Source organism: Prionailurus bengalensis, chromosome C1 (assembly GCF_016509475.1).
Source record: "Prionailurus bengalensis isolate Pbe53 chromosome C1, Fcat_Pben_1.1_paternal_pri, whole genome shotgun sequence".
In the NCBI taxonomy this organism is placed as follows: Eukaryota; Metazoa; Chordata; class Mammalia; order Carnivora; family Felidae; genus Prionailurus; species Prionailurus bengalensis.
The window spans coordinates 104,107,238-104,131,177 of NC_057345.1; the positions used below are offsets into that span (position 1 = coordinate 104,107,238).

The window sequence follows — 23,940 nt, forward strand, 5'->3', positions numbered from 1 at the left end:
TAAATCCAAAGGTATGAATTTCTAATGGCAGAGTTTAAAGGAGTGTGTTAGGAGAGTTGAAGAGATCCCAGTGAGGGAGATTTAAATGTGAGAATAAGTGAGGTATTGAGGAGGTAACCTTCTCAGTGCTCCTAAAATCTCCCCCTAAAGCCAGTCCCATTGTGGATAACCCAGAGATGATGAAATGTAGTAATAACCAACATTTACGGGGGACTTACTATGTGCCAGGCACTAGTCCTACATGTCTACATGTGGGCACTCATTTATTCCTCACGCTACCCTGGGAGGAAAATATTAGCATCGCTCCACTTTATGAAAGAAAAGACGAAACCCTAGAGAGGTTAAGTAATTTTTCTAAGATCACACAACTCTGATGGTGGAATTCAACGCCGGGAAGTCTGATGGAGGGCCCCTCTACCCAGAAATGGCTCTGCTGAATCTTCAGTCTCCCCTTACAAGCATTCTAGGAAATCAGAAGAGCCAACTTTATGAGCAAGACTTAGACACCATCATCATCATCGTCATCCTCGTGGCAGCAGACAAGGTGTGGTGCCATTGTGCGAGGGTGCTGCATAGAATGTGGAGAAGACATTGATTTAGCCCCACTGCGGGCCTGAGTCAACCTGCCTGCTGCCCCCTTTGGGTAGTCTCAAATGCCTCCACTTCCATGATGCATTTTTTGCTCATCTCACCCAGCCCCCGGATAATATATCTCCTCTGATTGCCATTTTACTTTTTGCCTCTGCTCTGCCACTTATTTATTACTTTCTATCTTGTATTGTGGTTATTTATATACACTGTCACACAGCTGAGCCATTGCACATTGCTGAGTCCTTTGCTGGGCTGACTCCTACGCGTTCTTTGAGATTCTGCTCAGGTCTGGTTGCATTCCGTGACTCTCTTGTGTGGATTAGATGCCTCTCTTCTGTGTGCCCCGGACACCTGGTATTTATCCATTTCCTAGCATTTATTATACTTGATTATAAAGGTTCACTTGTCAGTATTCTTAACTAGATTGATCCCAGGTCCCAACATGAGGGGACTTGTCGTATACTTACTTGAATCTTTGGTGCTTTGCACAATACCTGGCACTTACTGAACCCTTCCCTCCCCCCTTTTTAAATGAATGAATCATCTGTATAAGTATGATTAGACTTTGAGGACAAAATTTGATACCTGATTCATATTTGTGCGCCCCCCCCCCACCAAGATGCCCAGCACTTAGTAGCTGCTCAGTAAATACAGCAATGACTAAATGATTGCAAAACACAGAGAGGTATATGATTTTGTTCTCCAGATATAGGGCAAGACTAGGAACTACCTTAAAAGGTACAGGGTGTTAAAAGTTTGCATATCCATGCTATGTTCTAAAATTGGAGATATAAACACCTCCTTCTATAATGGATGAGAAAGAAAAGAACATTTCTTTTTCTTCATTTTGAAGTTACTTGGTTAGTAAACTGTAGTCCAACATTCCATCAAACCCAGGTCCAGATGACTCTAAAGGCAATATTGTTCCTGTCACACCACACCATTGAGATCTTAGGGTAGAGGAGCCCTAGTTGGGCCCAGAAGAACCAGTAGGGCTGAAGTAATCAGACAGGAATAGACACTGCATGAACTGTAATATATATAAACAAGTCTTTTAGGAAGACCTATCTGGAAGGAGCATGGAGAACTGACTGACAAGGGGAGAGGCTAGAGGCTGGAATGACTATTTGGAGGCTATTACAGCAGGCCCAAGTTGGGACCAGAAAACAAGAAATTGATTTAAGGAGGAATTCGTGGACACTGGTGACTGAGAAGAGATAGATGGATGGAGATTTTGAGTCAGGGTTACGCCAAAGTTTTGAGCATGAGTTAAAGATAGTAAATTCAGAGGTGAGACTTAATTTTGAAAGATGGTGAGTTTGTTTTTTGACATGTTGAGTTGATTGTAGATAGGCAGGCTGAGTAGACAGAAACGCAGGATTTAAGCTCAAAGGCCCTAGGATGTGTTGGTCCTCTGCAAAGGGGCAATGGCTGTAGTTAGAAGAGTGAGAGAGGCATCTTACGGAGACTTGGAGAGGGGAAAGATTAAAGAAGCAAGGACTTTAAGGAACATTCACAATTAGGAGACAAAAAGAGGAATTTAAATCAATAAAGGAGACAGACCTCTAGGTATCTATGGGAAGGAAGTGAAATCACTGTCTCAAGAGACAGCTGCACCACTAATTACAATAGCCAAGACATGGAAATGATCTAAGTGTCCATCAACGGATGAATGGATTAAAAAATGTGTTATATATGTACAGTGGTGTATTATTCAGCCATAAAAAAGAAAGAACCCTGCCATTTGCAAAAACGTGTATGAAACTTGAGGGCATTATGCTGAGTAAAATAAGTCAGAGAGAGAGAAATACTGTATGATCTCATTTATATGCAGAATCTTAAAAAAAAAACCCAAACTTACAAGAACAGAACAGATTGGTGGTTACCAGAGGCAGGAAGTAGGGGGTCAGAGGGAAATGGGTGAAGGTGTTCAAAAGGTACAAACTTCCAGTTGTAAGATGAATCAGTTCTGGGAATGTAGTGACTATAGTCAACAATACTGTATTGTATATTTGAAGTTGCTGAGAGAATAGATCTTAAAAGTTCTCATTACACACAAAAAAATTATAACTATGTGAGGTGATGGATGGTAACTACTCATAGTGTGGTAATCATCTCACAGTACATACATACATCAAAGTATGTTATTGTATACCTTAAACTTATACAATGTTATGTGTCAATTACATCTCAATAAAATTGGGGGTGTGGTGGGGGAGACAAAATCAGAATAACATTCTATCTTGCGGTTCAAACTATGAGAGATTCAGAAAGGAAATGATATTCATTGGATGCTTTGGGCGATTAGGTTTGGCCATGTTGAAGAGAATTCTAGTAGAACGCTTGGGTTAATTATAGAGGAGGAAAATGGGTGGTGAGAATGTAGGTTACCCTTTGGATAAATTGCGAATAAAAAGAAAAGGGAAGAAGAGTGTTGGAGTAAGAAAGATTTTACTGAGATACTAAAGCAAAGGCGAAGTAGACGGAAGAGAAATAACCAAGTAAAAAACTCCTTTAGAGGTGGGGTGAGATGACAAGGTAGGTCTTGCAATGTAAGAGGAGTAGTGGATAAAATTTGGGATAATTGTTGCAGGAAGTGTTATAGGAGGTGATGACGATACATAGAAGAATTGCCGAGTAAATGGTAACAAAGTTCAGTTGAAGCTCTATCGCCTAAATGTTGGCTGGGACCCACTTTCTCGGTTTTGTGGGTTTTTTTCTAATAATGTCTGGCAGCCCAGGAGTGGAAACAAACATCTTAGATTAGGCATTTTCACTATTGGAACAATGGGTGGCCAGGCACTCCAGAAAGGCATCGTGGCACATGAGAGCAACCTGGATGCAAACCATGGAGGTGTGGTCCAGTTGCAGTTCCAGAGAAGCCAGGGAGAGGGTGATTGTGGGAAGTGGGAGGCCTCCAGCTCGGAAGGTGGAAACCCAGGAGAAATAAAATAGGTGTATCTGAAGGGCAGCATTTCTAGAGATATGTCTGGGAGAAGAAAATGAAATGAAGTAGTAGAAATACTTAGAATTATTGCTGGGAAAGAGGTGAAGAACAAAATGAAACAAGAAATTAATGGCAATTAAAGAGGAAAAAGGTTGTGGGTCTATAATGGCAGATGTGAAGGACTGGAATGAAGATGAAGAGATTTGGGGAGACATGATTGGAGCACCTAGAACATCCCATGTGTTTCTCGTTAAGCTATGATGGACTGCGGTCCAAAGACTGGGGAAGAAGATCAGCATTTATATTTTATTTTTTAAATGTTTATTTATTTATTTTTGAGAGAGAGAGAGAGAGAGAGAGCACAAGCAGGGGTGGGGAAGAGAGAGAGGGAGAGAGAGAGGGATTCCCACGCAGCCTCCACAGTGTCAGCAGGGCTGACTCAGGCCTGACTCAGGGCTGGATCCTTGAGTGAGATCATGACCTGAGCCCAAATCAAGAGACTGGGCACTTAACCGATTGAGCCACCCAGGCACCCCGAGGATCAGCATTTATATATCAGTCATGCGGGGCTCCGGAAGGAAATAGCAGGCTGAAAGTCACAAGGCTTGACCTTTAGATGGCAGACATGAGGTTAGGAGACACAACCACACAGGTCTGAGTATGAAAAATAAAAGGGAAACATCGATGGTAATTTTTCAAAGAATCTGAGCGTCACATCACAGATCTGTCAGAGCTTTCACAGAGAGGATGCTTCTAATTCCCAGATTGTGGACCGCAGGTCTGTGGTGACAAAGAGCAAGACCCACACTCACATTCAAGTGCCAATGTCCCCAGGTGGAGTGGCCAGAAGTAAGGAGGTGGGAATATTGATTTCTTCCTTACAAAAGAGACACTTAGCCCTAAGTTTTCCCAGTAGGGATGAAGCTCTGAGACTCCCCATTGACTTAAATGGACTGGTGAAAGCTGGGTTAGGGAGATTTGATTCTCCTTCATGGGCACCCTAGCAAAGAAATTGCCTGCTGGGTATTTTATTACAGCATTGGGCAGTAAACTACAAAGGTTAAGACACCATTCCATCCTAATCCTTCATTTTCAGTCACAAATGACTCTCTTGGTAGTATTCCTTTGGGGTTGAACCTTGCCTGTTTTGGTTTGGACAATGGAGTAGATGAATCGGTAAGAAACAGTATAAACAGCAGGAAACTAGACAAACTGAGGGCTTTGACCAAGGCAAGAATTTGTTAGGGCCTCTGAAAGCCCTAGCACCAGCTGGCTGAGTGGGCTCAGCCTTTCTGAGTCTTACTTCCAACATCCCGAGGTAGAACTTCATGTTCTCTTCTACAATGATAAATATTAGTAGGAATGAACAACGCTTGGCAGTTAGAACAGTGCTGAAGAGTGTTGGACTTCAATTCTACTCCCTAAAAATGGGTATAATCTTGGCAAGTCATTAAACGTCTATGTCTTAGAATTCACCTCTGTAAAACAGAAGGGGGTTCTTTCCAACCTTAAAATTTCAGTCTAAGTTTATCAAGAGCTGGGGGAACAAAAACATTTTGAAAGCGGAATTTACAGGTAAAAAAAAAAAAGACGGGAGTCAAACTTAAATAAAAGATACTGTGAATAGTTGAAGAACTAACAGGCCAAATTTATACCATCCATCTTTACATCAGAGTCAGTGCTTTATCATCATTATGAGAAGCAAATTTCAAAAAGGAAACAACAACAACAACAACAAACCCAGGTCTCTTCAGTGTCAAAAGCCTCAGTTTTTAACATTGTTAACCATTTGGATTAAAAATGATTTATCTTAGAATTTCGAGAGGAGCAGAAATAGTTTGAAGCTTTTATTTATAGGATGCTTTTAAAAATGATTCCATCATCATCCATTAGTATTTATGTATATACAGCATGCTAGATCTCTATACAGCAAAATAGAATTATTTCTCAAGTGAGATGGAAATGAATGGAAGTTAGAAAATTCAGAAGACAAAAATTCTAGTAAAATAAACTATTTGATAGAATAAATAATATTTTTAAATGCATTTCAATCCCATGTGCAATGCAGGTAATTTAACATTACTATGGAGACTCTAACCTTTCGATTTCATGACTTTTAGCACACGTTATTCTTAATATATTGCTCCGTTACCCTAGTGTTGCACATTTAGTATTCATTTACATTTTTCTTCTGGTTCAGTAAATAATTTGAATTTTGACACATAAAGTTGAGGGCGTAATGCCTAGTGAAACGGTTAAGACTTTTTTGTATGTATTATTGTTATAGTGAGCTTGACTTTGAATAGAAATGATCAGGCCTGGAACACCCCACCCAGGAGCTTATTTTAGTAATGGTTTTCTCTTACAGGTACCTTCTGTAAATCCCTTCTTTCCACCTACATTTGCAATCCCAAATGTTTCTTGCGTACTCCTGGTTTTAGCTGTCTTTTCACAAGTGCATACCTTACTTTTCCCCCCTGTCTTCTTTTTATAGAGGTTCTCACCTACCTCCAAAACTTGACAGAAAAGCATTTTAATTGTTTCTCATTTGGAATCCTTCAATTGATCTTAGCTTTGTATTGTTTTTTTTTTTAATTTTTTTTAACTTTTATTTATTTTTGAGACAGAGAGAGACAGAGCATGAACGGGGGAGGGTCAGAGAGAGGGGGAGACACAGAATCGGAAACAGGCTCCAGGCTCTGAGCTGTCAGCACAGAGCCTGATGCGGGCTCGAACTCACGGACCGTGATATCATGACCTGAGCCGAAGTCAGCCGCTTAACCGACTGAGCCCCCAGGCTTCCCAGCTTTGTATTGTTTAAACATACTATTGTCTTTTTTTCTTTATTTATATCCTTAGTCATAATGGAAGACAAAGAGAAAACATCTTGCTATGGAAAAACAGGTTTTCAAAGGATCTAGGCTGGGGAGACACGGAATAGAAACTTACATGGCCACCCAAGACTTCTAAGTGGTTTCCAAAGCTTCATCATTCAGGGTTCTCCTTTACAACCAGCACCATTAGTTAAAAGATTGCCCCAGGGTAGGTTTCCTACTTTGTAGACAGGGAAACTGACTACAGAATTAAGCATCCTGGTTAAAACTATGGGTGGTAGAAGCAAAAACAGAAGAAAATTTATCTATTTCTCTTGGCCATGTTGCCCCTCTTTCTTCAGGGAGACTAGGCAGTACATTCATTGTAACATAGGCAGTCTTCACTTAACGGATTCAGAAAGGCTGTAGGGCCAGTGCACGAAGTTGCAGAGAAACATCTTAGACCAAGATTCTTCAAAGCACAAATACAGAGATGTAACAACAGTGTGTTCCCGGGAGGACTGTGGAGTAGACGTGTCTGTAATAACAGTTGGTCACGGCAGCAACGAGGGCCACAAAGATAAAACAGGAGTAGCCTTAATCTGAGCTTTATTCAGCAACATGCGCTCACCAGGATGCCGTCATTTTTCCTTCTGAGAAAAAGTGCAATCTAAGGGGTTACCTTCCCACTCCACAGGGGACAGTGCCGGGATGCCTGGGCTTCGAGCCCTCCAAAGCACAGGCCTCCCGAAAAATCAGGGGAGCGATACTTCGATCAAAAAGCGGTTGTGAAGCCATTCGAGGATCTGGGCATTAAGTCCTCTAGGGCACCAGGTTGCGACGCGCCGAGCGGGGCTGGGCTGGGCTGGGCTGGGCAGGACGTGGAAGGAGAGACCCGGCACCAGCCATCGCGTCTGCAGGACCCGGGCGAGAGTCGGCTTTGGAGAGGGTGGGGGAGAGTGCAACCCCAAGAGGGGCCTGCTCCCCTGGGAGGGGAGAAAGCAGGCAACCGCTAATGCAGTGCACAGATTGAGAGGTGAAGACGCGGGACCTGCGCTAGTGGCATCCTGGAGGTGTGAGGGGGTCGCCTTGAAGACTGACGACTAGGCCGGGACCAGGGCAGCAGGGAAGAGTGAGGGAAAGACCCCTTCCTTTGGCAGCTTCCAATTCGTTTCTGTCAAAGATGGCCAAATTCCACGCTGCCCTGCCCCCCTCCGTGCCTTTACTGGTCCCCTGGGGTTGCTCCCCGGTGCTGCAGCAGGCGGTGGGGAGGTCCGGGTGAGTGTGTGCGCGCAGAGGACGGCTCGGGGAAAGAAGAGACCCTCCCCGGCCGCACCTCCCACCCCACCGGCCCTTGGGGAGGTGCTTTCAGTTGAGAAACAGGGCTCTGCCGCTTTAAGGTGGGGAGTAGGCGTCACCTCTGGCCGGGTGACGAACCGGGGCGGGGACCCCGTGGGCGTGCCCATGCAAAACAGGAGGTGGTGCTGGCGGTGGGCGGTCCCATAGTAAAATGTTCCGGGGAGGGGCGGGGTCGAGGAGGCGAGGCTACTTGGTGGGCGGGGCGCTGGGGGCGGTGCCTCTCCGGGAAGGCCGGGGAAGGGGAGGAGGAAGCGGCTGGGTTGGTACCATCGCGCGCGTTCCGGGAGGGGGAACAAGTGACATTCCCTCGGAGGGGGGCGGGCCCTTCCCGGCGGCGGGCCCAGCGCCGAGGCGGGGAGGGGCAGTCCCCAGTCCCCCGCCGGGCGGGACGCCGGGGCCGGGGGAGGGGGCACTTCTCCGCTCGCGTCCGAGGCGGGGCCGGCGGTACCTTTCGTGGCGCGGTGCGGCTGGGGGAGGGCCGAGGGGAGGGGGAAGGGGCGGGACCGGGAGGGGGGAGCCGGAAAGGGGGAGGCGCCGGCGGACAATGGAGCCTATGTGTGCCTGCGGGAGTGGGACGGCGCCGCCGCCGCCGCTGCCGCCGCCGGGGGGAGACGCTGCGCCGCCGCTGCCGCTGGCCCCGGCCCCGGCCCCCCGGGGCTGAGAGCCGCCCCGGACCGAAACCTCCTCCCCTACTCCGCTCCTCCTCTCCCCTCCCCCACTCCCGCCTCGGGGGTAAGTGGCACCTCGGGGGGGGAGGGGGAGGGGAAGGGCCGGAGTCAGGGGTGTGGGGGGGCCGGGTCCGCGTGTTTTGAGCCGGTTTGGGGGCAGGGGTGGCCACAGCCGCGAAGAGCCGAAGGGGTTGGGGGGGAGGGGAGAAAAGGGGCGGGGGTCGAGGTTGCGGATTTAGTGAGTTGAGTCTGGAGAAACCTGTGGGGGAGGAGGGGGGACGTCCTTTGCCCACCGCTCACTGAGCAGTGGGAAGAGACCGCGGCATCCCTCGATTTTTCAGAGGTTGTGTCCCAAGCAGTGTTTGGAGAGGCTGAACGAGGAGATGGGACGGTCCCAAGGTCCGGGGATGGTGGGGCTTTGGAGGGGGGAGATGGAGAGCTAAATAAGGGAATTCGGGTTGAGTTTGGTGGGGTCTGTAAGACCCCGGAGGTGGATAGAGAGGTAAAGGGGACTTTGCAGGCCAGTGACTTGTTGAAGGGTGAGGGGAAGTGAAAGCTAAGAAGCATGTATGAGTAGTAAAGGGCTCCAGTAGGTGAGGTGGTGATGTCTAGGTCACTGAGTCATTGTGGGGGTCGTGGACACAAGAGTGATTTCCAAAGTGGAGCCCTAGTCATTGACCTTTGAAAGTTGCAAAGACTATTAAGATGTCACTGGTTAGTGTTGGGTGAGCCTGGTGAAATGGAGATATCCTAAGGAGAACAACAGCAGGGTTGGTTATTATGTTCAGAGGGAAGGGCCAGAGGCCTGTAATATTGTCGCTGGGGGCCTTACCTGGTGGCTCCCAAGCCTGAAGGAGGAGGCCTCAAATCTGTCCTCCAAGGGCCCCCTGGTCTGTGATAGAGAGGAAGGACTTAGAGCCTAAATTCTAGTCCAGTTAGGGATGAATAAAGTTACTGGACAAGGTAGAGAAATAGGCATAAGTATCTCTTGGTGGAGAGAGACTCTAAGGTGGGATGGAATTGGTGCAAAGTTAGTCTTTGGTTAAGGCAAACATGGATTGCTCCCTGGCCGTGACTTCAGTGGGAAAGTGATTCGGTGGCTGTGTAAAGAGATACATTTTGATCAGTGATGTGTGGTGGATAACTAGCATTTGAAATATTCGAGAATTAAGTGTTCATTCTTAGACCAGAGATTTGGACTCTTGTGCACAGAGCACAAAATGATGAGTCCGAAGTAGCAGGTAGGAAGGATGAGTAGTAAAATAGTTGAGAGGTAGGGCCTGGGAGGGGCAAAAGGTTATGGGTGGGTAACAGTCATGTGTGAGTTTGACTCTGCATGGAGATTGTGCAACATGATTGCCCTGTTGATTTTGGTTTTTTGTCTTGGTACTAGTGGTTCGGGATTTTAGCAAGAGATTAATGCTACTGCGAATAACGTTTTGGTCCTAAGTACAAATGTAAGAAAGACATGCTTACTAACTATGGAAAAAAGACCCAAGCTATTAAAGACAGATGAGTTCATGAAAGGACAAGTTAGATGATGTAAGGATGCTTTGAAGAATGAGGATTCCAGTAATAGGTGGTTTGAATAAAAAGAGAAAATCTAAGGCAAAGTTGGGGCTGGGGTGACATCTCACAGTTTTAGGACCTAGGATCTATAATTGAACCATTATAATGCTATTTTGTAGTAACAGTGTTGAATGTTAGATGATAATAGTTCCACAAGATATGGTAGGTTGGTAAGGAGGTCATTGACTAAAAGGTGAAGGAACGATTCCACACTGGTCTCTTCTTAGAAGGCAAGTTGTATGTAACTTGGCTTTTGAGCTCAGGATCCCTGACCTCGATTTTTAGATGACTAACATAGGTGAAAAAGTACTTATGCACATTAGAATTTGTTCTATGGGATATTTGCCCCATAGCCTTCAGAAGTGTCTGCTGCTGTGAATCAAAAGAAAATGCTCTCTGGCTTATAGGGGGGAAAACGTACAGAGGTTTCACAAGCATTATAACCAACTAAATTATTTGATCATGGTGACTTGGGATGGTGGTTAGAGCCATGAACTTGGAATCAGGAAGCTGGCCCATTGACTTCTGTGACTTTGAACCAATCTCTCATATTTATTCTCCAGTTTTCCCATTGATGAAGTGGGGATCCCACTGCCCTGACCACTCATAACACATTGCATTGCTTAACAAGTGAATGCCTATCTGTAAACTGCTTTGAACACTTCTGAGAATGAGAGATGATGTAGCCCAACTTTTTTCTCACTTCTAAAAGACGGCTCTCTCAGGAACAGGCCACTTTCAGCTTTTGTAACAATCATGGCAGCATAGTTGATCAAGGAACAAAAAGGAGTACCTTATGCATCTGTCTTGTTCTATCATCTGGGTTTTGGTTTCCTACTGATTTTTTGAAAGGTGATACCTCTTCTCCATTTACGAGGAAGTTAGAGTGATGACAATCAGAGAGTGTAAGGAGAGGTCCCCATGGAGAGTAGGAATATACATGCTGTGAATGCTCACCTAGACTGATGCCTGCTCTGAATTTGTGTGATCTTGGACATGTTACTTGGCTTCATAGTGCCTTAATATTCTTCAACTATGAAATATTGTTGGTGGAATAACCCACTTGTCCGTCTGCCTTGGTTGACTGCGCTGTTAGAGTCTATAGAAACTTTATTTGTCCCAGAGCAACTTTATTTGTTCCTAACCTCCTATGTCCCACATACGCCTTTGGCAGGCTAATGAAATATAGGACCTCTTTTGGGAACTGTGTTTTTAAAATGCATAAAATGAAACACATGGACTTAAAAATGACATGGAAACAGTTATCAAAATGTTAATCAGTTATGATATAGTAATACATATGCTTCTTTCTAACACATTAAATAACAAAATGTAGCTGCAGTTCTAACCATGCTGTAATTTTGAACTAGGGATGAGTAAATATTGTGTTGAAGTATCTGCAGCAAGTATAATGTGACATGAAAATGTCCTGTGGTTTGTCTTGGTGACAGTCACAGGGTTGCTAATACTATCACGGGTCGTTACCTCCCTTCACAATTGAAGGCAGTGCTGACTTTTGCTGAAGAGGTGAGTGAGTACAAACAAAGATGGACGTTTCCCCCCAGTAAGTCCACAGCTGCCACCAAGTCTCTCCACAGACCCCATGTGAGGCAGTGGGTCCCAGGTTAAGGACTCCTGCCCTAGACCAGCTGATTTTTGAAAATTAAATGATCTTATGGCCACTCGCAGCTAAAGCTTTGCAGTATTTTTTTCGACATCTCCATCATGCCAAATCCAAGAGCGTAAAGAAGGTATGAAGTAAAAGTTCATTTTGCAGCCTGTTGGTGACTATTCTTGGTTGTGGAGAAAAGTAAAAACGATGATTAGCATCAGGCTTTCACGTGTGGCGGATTTTGCTTTGCGAAACAGCCCCGTCTTCAGGGGGGCGGATTTGGGCTGTGCTGCTCCGTCTCCTTGCATTTTGAGTTTTAGTGGTTTGCCTTCATTCTCCATTTTTGACCTAATTATTTTCTCACTACTCCTTCCAAATACTCTGTTGGCCACAGAGCATTGGGGAATGGGTGGTTTTCTTTGCAGTTGGTGTGAATTGGGGTATGAACTTCTCCATTCTTCTCGTCCCTGTAGGACTCAATGTGGGACTAGCTGGTGTCACTCCACTTTGACCTAAAAATTCCCTTCTGTTTGGGAGGCAGAGCTCATTCTTGGAAAGTTCTTCCGTGTCCCAATGTAGAAGAGAGAGCAGATCGGACATCTCGAAAGGTAAAGAGCCTGATGATGAACATGTAACTTCTGCGATTCACTCTGAGTATTTTAGAGTTTTGTTTCTGTTTCTGTAGGGTCTCTTATACCTTCCACTTGTTCATTATTGTAACAGTTCCCAAGGCAAAGGTCATCAAGTCGAATGCAAGTCTAAACTGTAAGTGTAGTCACCTTATACTTTCCTGTGAGCAGGGACTTCTGCAATTGCTCACCTCATGGGAAAGGCAGGTGGGAAGACGTTAAACAGGTGTTTAGCGTGTCTTCATTGGTCTGTGTAAATACAAGCCAAAGGTAGCAAAACTTAAGCCCCAAGCTCATTATAATCCTTGGATCGCTCAGTATTTATCGAGTTTCTCTTGGGCATCGGGTGCTGAGATGATGACCCTTTTTCTCAGGGGGCTCTGTGTCTCCACATAACAGAGATACAGTTTATAAGGTGTAATAGTGTTGTGACTATGACGCTGAAGGGCCACAGAGGACATGCCTAGGGGTAGCTGGGAATCAAGGAGAATTTCACAAAGAAGGGACATCTGTGCTGACATTTTACTTTGGGTGGCCATCATTCCAAATGATAGTTGAAGTTCATTTTTGAATGTTTACATTTTGCCAAGACTCTTCAGTTTGGTAGAAATGTTTATTTGCTTGCCTAAGGTTTGTTGGCCTGCAGGGCACTAGAGGCATTTTGACCCTTCGAGTATGAAAACACAACGTTTGTATTTTGTGTGGACCAAGATTTTCTGCACATGCCTATCTCCTAGTTGTCTTTCCCCCACATGTTGGAGAGAGAGTGGTTCTTCCTGTTGTGTACTCTTTCTGCAAGGAAGCCTGTTAGGAGTTGGCATGCCAGAAGTCAAGAATGAGCTAGGAATGGAATCCTGCGGCCTTTTCGTTCCACATTCTAAGTTTGATACTCTGCCTTTTATGGAGCAGTGGTCATAGTGTAGAAATGAAATTTGTTAAACATGACATAGTTGTAATAAACTTGACTTCTTAGAGCAGGAAAGTGGGAAAGGATCATTGGAGGAATGGAAATTGGAATTGTAGAGGTGGTTCTGAGCTTGGTCAGATTAACTTGTGAATTTCTTTACAACATTGTGACCACCTTGTAGAGTCTCCTTTTAAAGATTCCGAGGTAGTGTGGCCTTAGAACAGTCTGGAACTTGGTTCTTCCTTGCAATTTCAGAACTATAAAATCTGGGCAAAGGGGGGAGGCTCAGGGTTCTAATTCTGTTTTACAAGGACTCACACTGGAAATTGTCCTGCTCGACCAGTAGCTTGTTATTGACTTACCTAGCTCAAGTCAATGTAGCCTTGTGCCACAGTAGGCACTCAGTCAGAGGAAATCATCTGGCCAGGTTGTTTGGCCCCAAGTTCTCCCGAAAGTATGTGAACCGTGCTCGCCGAACGCTTGTGATGCAGAACCCGGTTGAGAAGGGGGAGGACTGTGCTGCGTCGCTCTGTGCCTTTGGCATCATGTCTCCAGTTGTGTGTCTCCCGCCTTCCCAGCCAGCTCTCACTTCTACCTAATAACAAGGACTGGACAGAAGCAAAAATGGGAGGGGTGTTTTTCTCCTACCAAATGCCCAGAAATTTAAAAAATAGAAACATCGATTTTATTTGCTCTTAGTATTTCACCAGTCGCTGAAAATAAAACGCGCAGTTGGGGAAGAGCCAGAGTCCCAAGGCCTAGGGCCTTGAGATGTCTGCAGATTGGATAACACACTCTTTAAAAAATTGGAAGTTGATTCCCTTTACCTGGGAGGTGACAACAGCCTCTCAATCTAGTATTCTAGAATAAATAGGAAATCTGTTCTTCTCTTAAGGTGTTCAGTGACAACACGATATAGTGGATTAAAAAAAAAAAATCCGTTTAGGGGTGCCTGGGTGGCTCAGTCGGTTGGGCGTCTGACTTCGGCTCAGGTCATGATCTCACAGTTTGTGAGTTCGAGCCCCGCGTCGGGCTCTGCTGACAGCTCAGAGCCCGGAGCCTGTTTCGGATTCTGTGTCCCCACCTCTGTCTGCCCCTCCCCCACTTGTGCTCTGTCTCTCGCTCTCAGAAATAAATAAATAAATGTAAAAAAAAATTTTTTTTAAATCCATTTAGAAGTTTTTCTTCTTCATCCTCATCCAGGTGAGGGTCACCTTTGAGAAAGGGGTTCCCGGACTCCCCCAGCTCCTCACCTCCAGGATGAGCACTGCGGTATCGTGACCCTTGGGGTTTCGGTGAGTAGCCTGATGGATGGTGGCACTAGAGAACCTGGCTGGCTTAGAAAGATGATCTTGGGGAAAAACTTCGGCTTTTGTTCAACAGATATTTTTTGAGCAGACACCACATGCTGGGTGCTGTAGTAAGCGCTGGGAACACAGAGGTGACCAAACAAATCACCCTTGACCCCTGCCTTCCCTTCCTGAAGAAGAAATCCCGAAGCCGAGATTTCAGGCATTCGGCAAAAATATTCAGACTCCATACGGAGGGTTGTGGTGAGGGAGAGACGTGTCGGGAATGACTCCCGTGTTTCCGGCAAGAACCGACTGGGTGGACGAAAGTGCCATTGACCACAGTGCAGAAGACTGAGGGGCAGGTGCGTCGGGGAGGGATGAAGAGTTCCTCTCCCATCTAGGGAGACACCAAGGTGGTGGCTGCGTGTGCAGGTCTGCGGGGCGCCAGCTGAGCTGGAGATGGGAAATTGGGAGTCGTTGGCTCCGAGAGAGCTTACAGAGTGGGGAGAGAAGAGTGCCGAGGAGCCCTGAGGAGCTCTGAGTCGTAGAGGCTGAGTGGAGAAGGGGCTGGCACAGGGCGCAGGTGGAGAGCGACTGGGGAGGCAGGAGGGAAACCAGGGAAGTGTGGCGGCCTGGAAACCGAGAGGGGAGAGTTCCAAGGAGGTGATCAGCTGGCAGACTAAGAGGTGGAGTCCGATGAGGTTACAAAAGTGGCCAGTGGTGACCTTAACCAAAACAGTGGTTTCTGTGATCCGGGTGGGGGTGGGGGGTGGAAGTCAGTTTAAAATGGTTAAAGGGTGAATGGCAAGTAAGGAAGGGAAAACCACGTGTCTTGTCAACTCTGTGGAGAGACTTGGCTCTGAGAGGAACTAACAACATGCTTTGTTTTCCTGTAATTTTTTGGTCTCTGTTCAACGCTGGAAGACATACCACGTGTCTGCGTGGTGGCTGGAAGCACGCAGCAGATAGCGGGGGAGGACCCAAGGAGAGAGAGAGAGAGAGAGAGAGCGAGAGAGAGAGAGCGTGCTCGTGGAAAGCTGGAAGGGATGGGGTCTAGACCGCCTGTGGCGGGACTGACCTTTGAGGAAAAGTGGGCTATTTTCTCTGTTTCAATGATAGAGAAGAAGGAGGGGTGGGTACCGTGAAAACAGGTTTGCAGACTTGGTGGTGAGGACGACGTCAAGTCCTGCCTGGTGACTTCTTTTCTCCTTGTTAAGTCCTGGGCAGGACCGTGCCCTGAGAGAGGGGAGGGCGGGGTAGAAGGGGACAGTTGAAGAGGAACAAGATATGAAATGCCATTGGGCAGGATAAGCGAGTGAGCTGGCTACACAGTGATGGTCGCCATAGTACCAGTTAACCCAGAGGCTGATACCGTGCCGCCACGCGCTGTCTTCCGGGCGCTAGCTCACCTTGTCCACCAAGTCCCCATCTTGACAGTGATGAAGAGCACAGCCGGGGGCCTGGCCGAATGCCAGCTCTCCCACTTACTAGAGTATGACTAACTCGCATATGACTAACTCACTTATGACCCAACTCGCTCCGGCGAACGGCTAAACATTTCAGAGCCTCAGTTTCCTCACCTCTCAAATAGGTGGGGGTACCTGCCTCCCAGCGCTGTGGTCAGTGACTTAATATGTACAGGCCTTGCCTGAAAGAGTGCCTGATACCTCGTTAGGAAGAATTTTAAATATGAGCTAAGAAGAAAAGGGAGAAGAAGCATTGAATGAATAGATCTTCAAGTTGGAAGCCTGAGTTCTATTGGAGGAAAAAGTCTCTCTGTGGCTGTAATGAATCATCTTCTGTGGAAGACCTTTTCCAGTCCTTAAAATGACAGCTGAGCACCAGCCTGCAAATGTAGGCACCAAAGAGCCAAATTGTAGTCTTTGGAACTATATGATGAGACACTTGGTGGATTCTTTTGCCAGGCTAAGGCTAGGGTGACTGACTTCAACTACTCCCCTGGCTCATCCAGGGGTTTTGAAAACCCGGGATTTTGTTCCCCATCGGTCAGGGAGTCCACATGCCTGCTTCAGCCTTCGTGCTGTCTCTCCGCTCGTAAGGTCATGGTGAGGAGGTGGCTTTGATGAAGAGTAGGGTCGGGGAGAACCGATTGCAAACCTGGAAAGAAGCCATGCACACCGTTCACATCTGCTCCCTCCATTCACCTGTAAAATGCCCATCCATCAAGGCTGAGAAACTCATGAGAATAAGAAACTGTCTTTAGGAGTACTCTGAAGATAAAAGTGTTGTGTGCTCACAGTATTATTATCAGAAATCATCTTTGCTACCAGTTCATCAGAAATGCCTGGCAGACTGGGGCACCTGGGTGGCTCAGTCGGTTAAGCGACTTTGGCTCAGGTCACGATCTTGCAGTTCCGGAGTTTGAGCCCCGCATCAGGCTCTGTGCTGACAGCTCAGAGCCTGGAACCTGCTTCGGATCCTGTTGTCTCCCTCTCTCTCTGCCTCTCCCCTACTTACACTCTGTTTCTCTCTTTCAAACATAAATCAACATTTAAAAAAATATTTTTTTAAAGATAGGCCTGGCAGATTGAGGCGATTTGATATTTGTAATATGTTTTGAGTTCCTTTGGAGAAAGTGTACCACAAATGCCAGGTGTTTCTGTTCTGGGAGAAGCAGACGGAGTATGTCACTGAGGGTCCGATCACATCTTAGTACATCATGCTGAGTATTATAGACAAGCCAAAGAACTTGAAAACAAGATTCTTGTCTTCAAAGAACATAGTCTTTCTTCATAAAGAGATAAAACACACACATAGGACTATTCAGTATGACATATGATTGAGTGCTAGAATGTGTGATGCAGACAGAAAGTACCAGAAGTTACAGAAGGGGACTATTTGGTGGTAACTACTTTTCTGTTCCTGAGGTAAATGTTTTCTGATGGCTTTGTCCATGCAAGATTCAGTAGCTCCTTGTATGTTACCAGGGATTCCTGATGTTTAGTGAGAGGTTACAAAATGCTTTATGATTATGTATGTCAGACTTGACAACCACGATCAATTTTATAGTTCAGACTGAAAAAAAAAAAAAAAGCTGAAGGTGGTGGGGGCTAAAAGTACAACCTTAAATCCCATCAAGACCAAAATGTTTTTTTGGGATGTTTTTCCTCCCGAGGTCGGCATAGAAGACATTCCATACCATTTTCTTCTAGTTGTTTTTCCTGACTTCATCATTTAAAAAGAAAAGAAAAAAAAAAAAAAGTAATTGTGTGCACTGAGAACTTCCATAAATTCCTTTTAGCGTCTCAGGTAAAATAACTGGGACTATTGCAGATTTCCAAAGGAAGGCATGGATGTGTAACCCTTGACCGTGATCAGACTCGGCGCCAAAACCTGTAACAACTCCCAATCTCCAGTCCGGTTCTGGAGTCCCACAAAGTTGTGTGTAAGCGGTAACACCCGAGGTACTTCTGCCTCCCTGTGATTCTTCAGCCACGAGTCCCGCATCTTACATCCTTCTATCTCAGTCCCGGGCCCCTTCGCCAAGCTATCAGAAGTCCCGCCAAGCTATCAGAAGAGAGTAGAGGGGACAGCGGTTACCCGAAAACCGTATTGGAACTGCCCTGGAAGGATCAGTGACTGAAAGTGGGTTTTGGTTGTCCCTGAACTAGTCCAGGCGTCCTGAAGTAAAGGGCGTTCTCATTTGCTCTCTGGCTAGGTTTGGGAATATTTTCTTGACCTTTATGCTTCAAATTAGCCTTGCAAATTGGCTCAAAAACTATCTTAGTTTCCAAAGATGTTCTTTTACCTTCAATATGATGGATCATTCCCATGCTTAGCCATGCCTACGGTCCCTGTCATTAAACAGCGAGAACTCCAGACACATCCTTGGCATAATTTAATAGAAAGATCGTGGAAGTCAGGGGGCAGAACTGATTGTATTTGGTATTGGCTCAGCAGCCGATCTCAGAAGGACCTCCTCCAATGTCTCCCCACCCTGAGGCCCCGAGAATATAAACAGAGATTAATTTGTTTCGTGGTTTGAAATCGGGATGGGTTTGCTACATTTCAGTGCCGTTGTCTGCCATCAGAGGCGAAACACCGGATAGTTGCTATGGATTTGGGAGTACCCTGTGGTTTCAAAGCATTGTTTTGAAAAGAGCAGATAAACCTGCGTTTTGGGCGGGTTTGTATCTGGAAGTGGAGAAACGTAAGGGAGAATATATGGCTGAAGATGAAATGTTTTTCTCGTGTGCTTGCCGACGCCCGGTACATGATACTTGGTGGGAGGCCCGTGTGCTTGGCAGAGAGTCCTGTCACTCTCTAGCTGCCTTCTCGCCAGAGCATGAACACCGCTCCCCCTTTGGCCCTGTTGGAAGCCGAGGAGTGATGTAGCCGCCGCGTCTAGTTGGCTAGACTGTAACCTTGATCCTGTTGTAAGGGTGTTTTATGTCTTTCTGGGTGGCCTTTTCCCGTAGTGTGCCCTGGAGATGCGAGATTTTCCTTTGGCAGCAGGAGGCACACACCTAGAGGATGCCGGAGCTGCAAGGGGAAAGGACCCACTTCCACAGCAGAGAAAAGCAAAGAGGAAAAAGGCATACAGGTGGCCAGCGCTGAGGGCCGCGCCCAGCAAGCCGCCGGCCGCCGCCACTGCCCTCAGCAGCTGTCTGTGCTGCAGCCCGAGAGGAACTCGGTGAGCCCGTCCCTGTTTGTGACTGCACGCTCAGGATTTCAATCAATGCATTCCAGTAACCCCAAAGTGAGGAACTCTCCATCAGGAAACACACAGAGGTAAGGGCTAGAGCCCGCCCGGCTGCCCCCTGGGGGTGTCGCAGGTGGACCATGAACACTCCATGAGGGAACGGTGTGTTTGGATTGGACGCAGATGAGACTCGAGTGGGGAAAAGAGGAGAAAACAGAATAATAAACGGGCTATAGTACCATCGGGCTTTCTGTTAGAGACGTCCGTTGGTGTTCTTCCGCCCATTGTTTTCCGACCTCGCCTCTCCACCCCCCGCCCCCTCCCCAAAGCGCAAAGGAGAGGACCTTAGAGTTCACCCAGCACCATGTGCTAACCTTGGCGAGTGAGGAAGCCGAGGTCTGGAATGGTGAGGAGGCCTGAGATCCTAGGACTAAAACACCAGCCCTGGACTGGACTCCCGCTGTGAAGCTTTCTCCTCTGTTCCACAGTACTTAAATTGAAACTTTTTTTTCTTTGTTTTGAGAGAGAGACAGAGAGAGCACAAGCAGGGGAGAGGCCGGGGGGGGGGGGGGGGAGGGGGGGATCCAAGAGGGAATCCCAAGCAGGCTCCACACTGTCAGCACAGAGCCCGACACGGGGCTCGACCCACCAACTGTGAGATCGTGACCTGAGCCAAAACCGAGAGTCGGACATTCAACTGACTGAGCCACCCGGGGGCCCCTTAAATGGATATTTGAAAGAACTTTTTCCACATCCCTTGGGGCACTGGTTAGCATATCTGCTCTGGCGTGCGATACTGCTTGTTTGAGGGACTCGTGTCTGGCAGGGTTTCCCTAACCTGCCATTCAGCAGCGGGTTTCCTCGTGTACTCTCCGGGTCTTGCTCGTATTTTCCAGCAGGGAAGCTAGGCTCTTGTTACAGCTGTTCCTTGTCATCAGCCAGGGGGTGGGTAGTATTTTGATCTTAACGATGCCTGTTTGTTTACTCTGAGCTAGTCTTAGTGTGAGAGTCACTTCTCTATGTACATAGAAACCATTGTCCTTTATTGACAGAAGCCCTAGAGATGGGTCCCCATGTGACTCTAGGGTTCCTGAGACCTGGCAGGCCACTCTGCCTGACCCTCCTCTCTGTCGATAGCTCCGAGATGAGAGTGGGGTTGGAGGGGGTGAGGAAGGAGCCGAGGTGAAAGGTGGGGTAGTTACTTAGTCCTCTGTGTCTCCTTGACCTGCTCCTAGAAACTGCTTCTTCCTGATTTGGGCTGCCCAGCTGTATCCGGCATCTGATCTCTCTTTATTATTTGTCTCTTTTAGTAGCCCTAAGTCAAAGCAGGAGGTGATGGTCCGTCCCCCTACAGTGATGTCCCCATCTGGAAACCCCCAGCTGGATTCCAAATTCTCCAATCAGGGTAAACAGGGGGGCTCAGCCAGCCAATCCCAGCCATCCCCCTGTGACTCCAAGAGTGGGGGCCATACCCCTAAAGCACCCCCTGGCCCAGGTGGGAGCATGGGGCTGAAGAATGGGGCTGGAAATGGTGCCAAGGGCAAGGGGAAAAGGGAGCGAAGTATTTCCGCCGACTCCTTTGATCAGAGAGATCCTGGGACTCCAAACGATGACTCTGACATTAAAGGTATGTCTATAAGATCTTTGAGACTCAGAGGGAAGTAGGTATTCCCGAGGGAAGGCCTCCGCCATTGCTGGATGCCGGAGAGCCTAATAGCAGCCGAGTGGGGAGAGTAGGTATCAGACTCAGGCGTTGTCACGGCTTATTAAGAGGGAACCATTTCTTCTCATTTTCCTGCTCACTGTGAAGAGCAGTGTGGAACCACTTTGTTGAGGAGCTCTTGCTCTTGATGATGCAGGTGTTCTGGGGGTTACAGTAGGACGTTCCGTGGTCCTAACCACGTTCTCATGGATGTGTCTGGCCTCCGTGCTATTTATACTCCAGAATCAAACCGGCAGCTCCAGCCTGTCGACCCCAGTGGCCCGCACTCGAGCAGTTTTCCTGGCGTCCCTTCCTTTTCTCTGTCAGATTCACCCTCTAAGACGTGGGTTTTGTGCTCTCTGGCTCCCACCTTGCCAGCGTTGTAGGCACGAGGGTTAGCGCTGGCACTAGTGTGGGTTTGTCCCGGCCGATTTCAGTGTGGCAGGATGAGTGGCTACGTTGGGGGAGACATAGGGGAGGCCCCACAGTGGAGCCAGCCAGGAGGAATGTGGGACCAATGGCTGTGGTTTTAGTTGTTTTTCCTCCTAGTGTAAAACCAAAAATCCTAACTGTAGGCCAGAGCATGAAGTTAGCATTCCAGGAGAGGAAGTGTGAGCCCCCAACCCAAATTAGAGATGAAAACCTGGTGATTGTCCCCCGTCTTTCGTTCCTCCCTCGGGTGTTTGTGGGGAGGCCTGTCATGAGTGCCAGTGCTGTGCTGGGTGCTGGGGGGCCACGGTCAGCAAGACGGATGCAGCTGCTGTCCCCGAGGATGTGAGCGCACCTAGACGGCACATCGTTAAATGATTACAATCAAATTGGACAAATGCTGAAATCAGAGAATGTGGGGGCTATGGGTTCAACCCACAGGGGCATCCAGTCCAAGAGGTTCCAAAAAGGTTTCCAGGAAGGAGGGATGTTTGCGCTGATATCTGAAGGATGCGCCCTAGAGAAGTAAGGAGGTGGGGGAGGAGTGCTTTGTAATTCATCATTTCGGGGCAAGTGTGTTGGAGTTTTTAAAATTAGAGGTCTCCTGTTAGCAAGGTGCCTCCTCCTTGAAATTCTCAAGGTGGGCTTGTGCTATATAAATGCTGGCAGAAGAAGTTTTATTCTCTCCGTGACGCGGATCTTTTCATTCTTCTAGAATGTAATTCTGCTGACCACATAAAGTCCCAGGATTCCCAGCACACGCCACACTCGATGACCCCGTCAAATGCTACGGCCCCCAGGTCTTCCACCCCCTCCCATGGCCAGACTACTGCCCCAGAGCCCACACCTGCTCAGAAGACTCCCGCCAAAGTGGTGTATGTGTTTTCTACTGAGATGGCCAATAAGTAAGTTAATGGCTGTGTCTTGCTGTTGGCATGGCTTGTGTGTTTGGACACCTAAGTACCCCCCTCCCCTGACCTGTGTTATGATCACTTAAAGTTAACAGGACAGAAAGGAGTAAAGTAAAATAAAATATTAAACCTCCCTACCCTCTCTCCCCAGAGGCAACCACTAATGATACTTGGGCTTTCCTTCCAGAAGTTTTTTATGCTTGTAATATACATCTAGATCTTTTTTAAACATAAAAGAGATTAATTACACAATATACACTTTTCTGTGATTTAGCATCCTTTTTTAAATAACACAAGTAATACAGGTCTATCTTGGAATAATTAGAAAATATGAGTAACTAAAAAGAAAAATCTGCCTGGAGTTCATAGAGATAACTACGGTGAACGTTTTGGTACCTATGTCTCTGGTGGATGGGCCAGCAGATTTTTTACTTATTTAATTTATAAAAAATGTGACTATACCTTACATACATACAAAGTGAATTTTGACAGCCTTAGAGTATCATTAGGTATTGTGAGATTTCATATTTGTGGTTGGGATTTTGAACTAGGATTCCATAAAAACACACCTACCACAGGACACTGGTTTGAAGGAGAAAATCTCAGGTTTTTTACATGCCTCTTTTGAGATTTGCTAATGGCTGTCATTAGATTTCAGAAGTCTGGTGGTAAGTGATAGACACAGATAATGAAAACCCTGTGTTCCTCGATTCTTATTCAACATTTCTGGTGGCTGTCTACACGGAACCGCCTTCCTTCCCCTTGTACAAGTTCAGTCTGGGGTTAAAACGTTTTGGAATTACAGGTAGTGAAATAGAAGCACGTCCTAGCGTATGCATCTCTTTGTCTCTGCAGAGCTGCGGAAGCTGTGTTGAAGGGCCAGGTTGAAACTATCGTCACTTTCCACATCCAGAACATCTCTAACAGCAAGACAGAGCGAAGCACAGCCCCTCTGGTAGGCCATTCTGGAAGTGGAGTGTGGTTTAAAGGCTCTACAGCAGCTGTACAGGTGGGAGACGGTGAATGTCATTGGCAGGGAGGGTAGTCTTGATGGTGTAAGCTGCATTCTGGACACCTAGTCCTGGCGCTGTGTGGCTTCAGGCGGATCACACTGTACTGGCCTTTTCTTTTCTTTTTTCTTTTTTTTCTTTTTAATTTTTTTTAGTATTCATTTTTGAGACAGAGACAGAGCATGAACGGGGGAAGGTCAGAGAGAGAGGGAGACCCAGAATCTGAAACAGGCTCCAGGCTCTGAGCTGTCAGCACAGAGCCCGACGCGGGGCTCGAACTCACAGACCGCGAGATCATGACCTGAGCCGGAGTCGGACGTCCAGCTGACTGAGCCACCCAGGCGCCCCTGTACCGGCCTTTTCTATCAGCATGCTGGTATACTGATGGATTACTGGGAGAGAAAGACACAATAAAAAAGGAGTTATGTGGAGACCTTAGATTTCCTTCATGTTAACTAACATGGGAAAAGCTGACTTCAGACCCTGTGTTTCTAAAAACTGACAAACGTTCTTGAGTTAGTTGCAGAACAGAAAAGGAATAACTAAAGCCACAGTCCTGGAGCACATGCTGATAATACCATAATTACAGTCTCAGTGACTTTCAGAATGATCCTCATGTATTTCAGAGTGAGAGGACCATTGAGTGCTTTTAATCGCTTGATATTTCCAAAATTATAATAAACGTTAGTCTGTTTCCTGTCTGGAACTTAAGTGCCTGCTGCAAACCACATTAGAAAAAGCATGCTATGGTTGCTTCAAGACGGCGTTCCAGATGGAACCAAAAGTTATTTCTTGGGACAGGTGTTGGCAAGTGCCGTGGGGACACTAAGAGGTTCCA

General features: G+C 46.9%; 1 protein-coding gene across 9 annotated transcripts in view; it reads left to right on the forward strand.

Annotated features, from left to right (window-relative positions):
• BCL9 (BCL9 transcription coactivator) overlaps positions 1–23,940 on the forward strand; it is an 85,032-nt gene that overhangs the window by 51,832 nt on the left and 9,260 nt on the right. Inside the window, exons 1-7 of one of the 9 annotated variants that reach the window (XM_043576025.1) lie at positions 8,230–8,442; positions 12,033–12,167; positions 14,299–14,390; positions 18,827–19,139; positions 20,361–20,455; positions 21,897–22,086; positions 22,948–23,101. In XM_043576025.1, the coding sequence (XP_043431960.1) occupies positions 19,087–19,139; positions 20,361–20,455; positions 21,897–22,086; positions 22,948–23,101 (492 nt within the window). In that variant the 5' untranslated portion in view covers positions 8,230–8,442; positions 12,033–12,167; positions 14,299–14,390; positions 18,827–19,086. Of the gene's footprint in view, positions 1–8,229; positions 8,443–12,032; positions 12,168–14,298; positions 14,391–18,826; positions 19,140–20,360; positions 20,678–21,896; positions 22,087–22,947; positions 23,102–23,940 lie in introns of those variants that run through there. The other 8 variants (XM_043576026.1, XM_043576023.1, XM_043576027.1 and 5 more) reach the window with 8 other exon arrangements.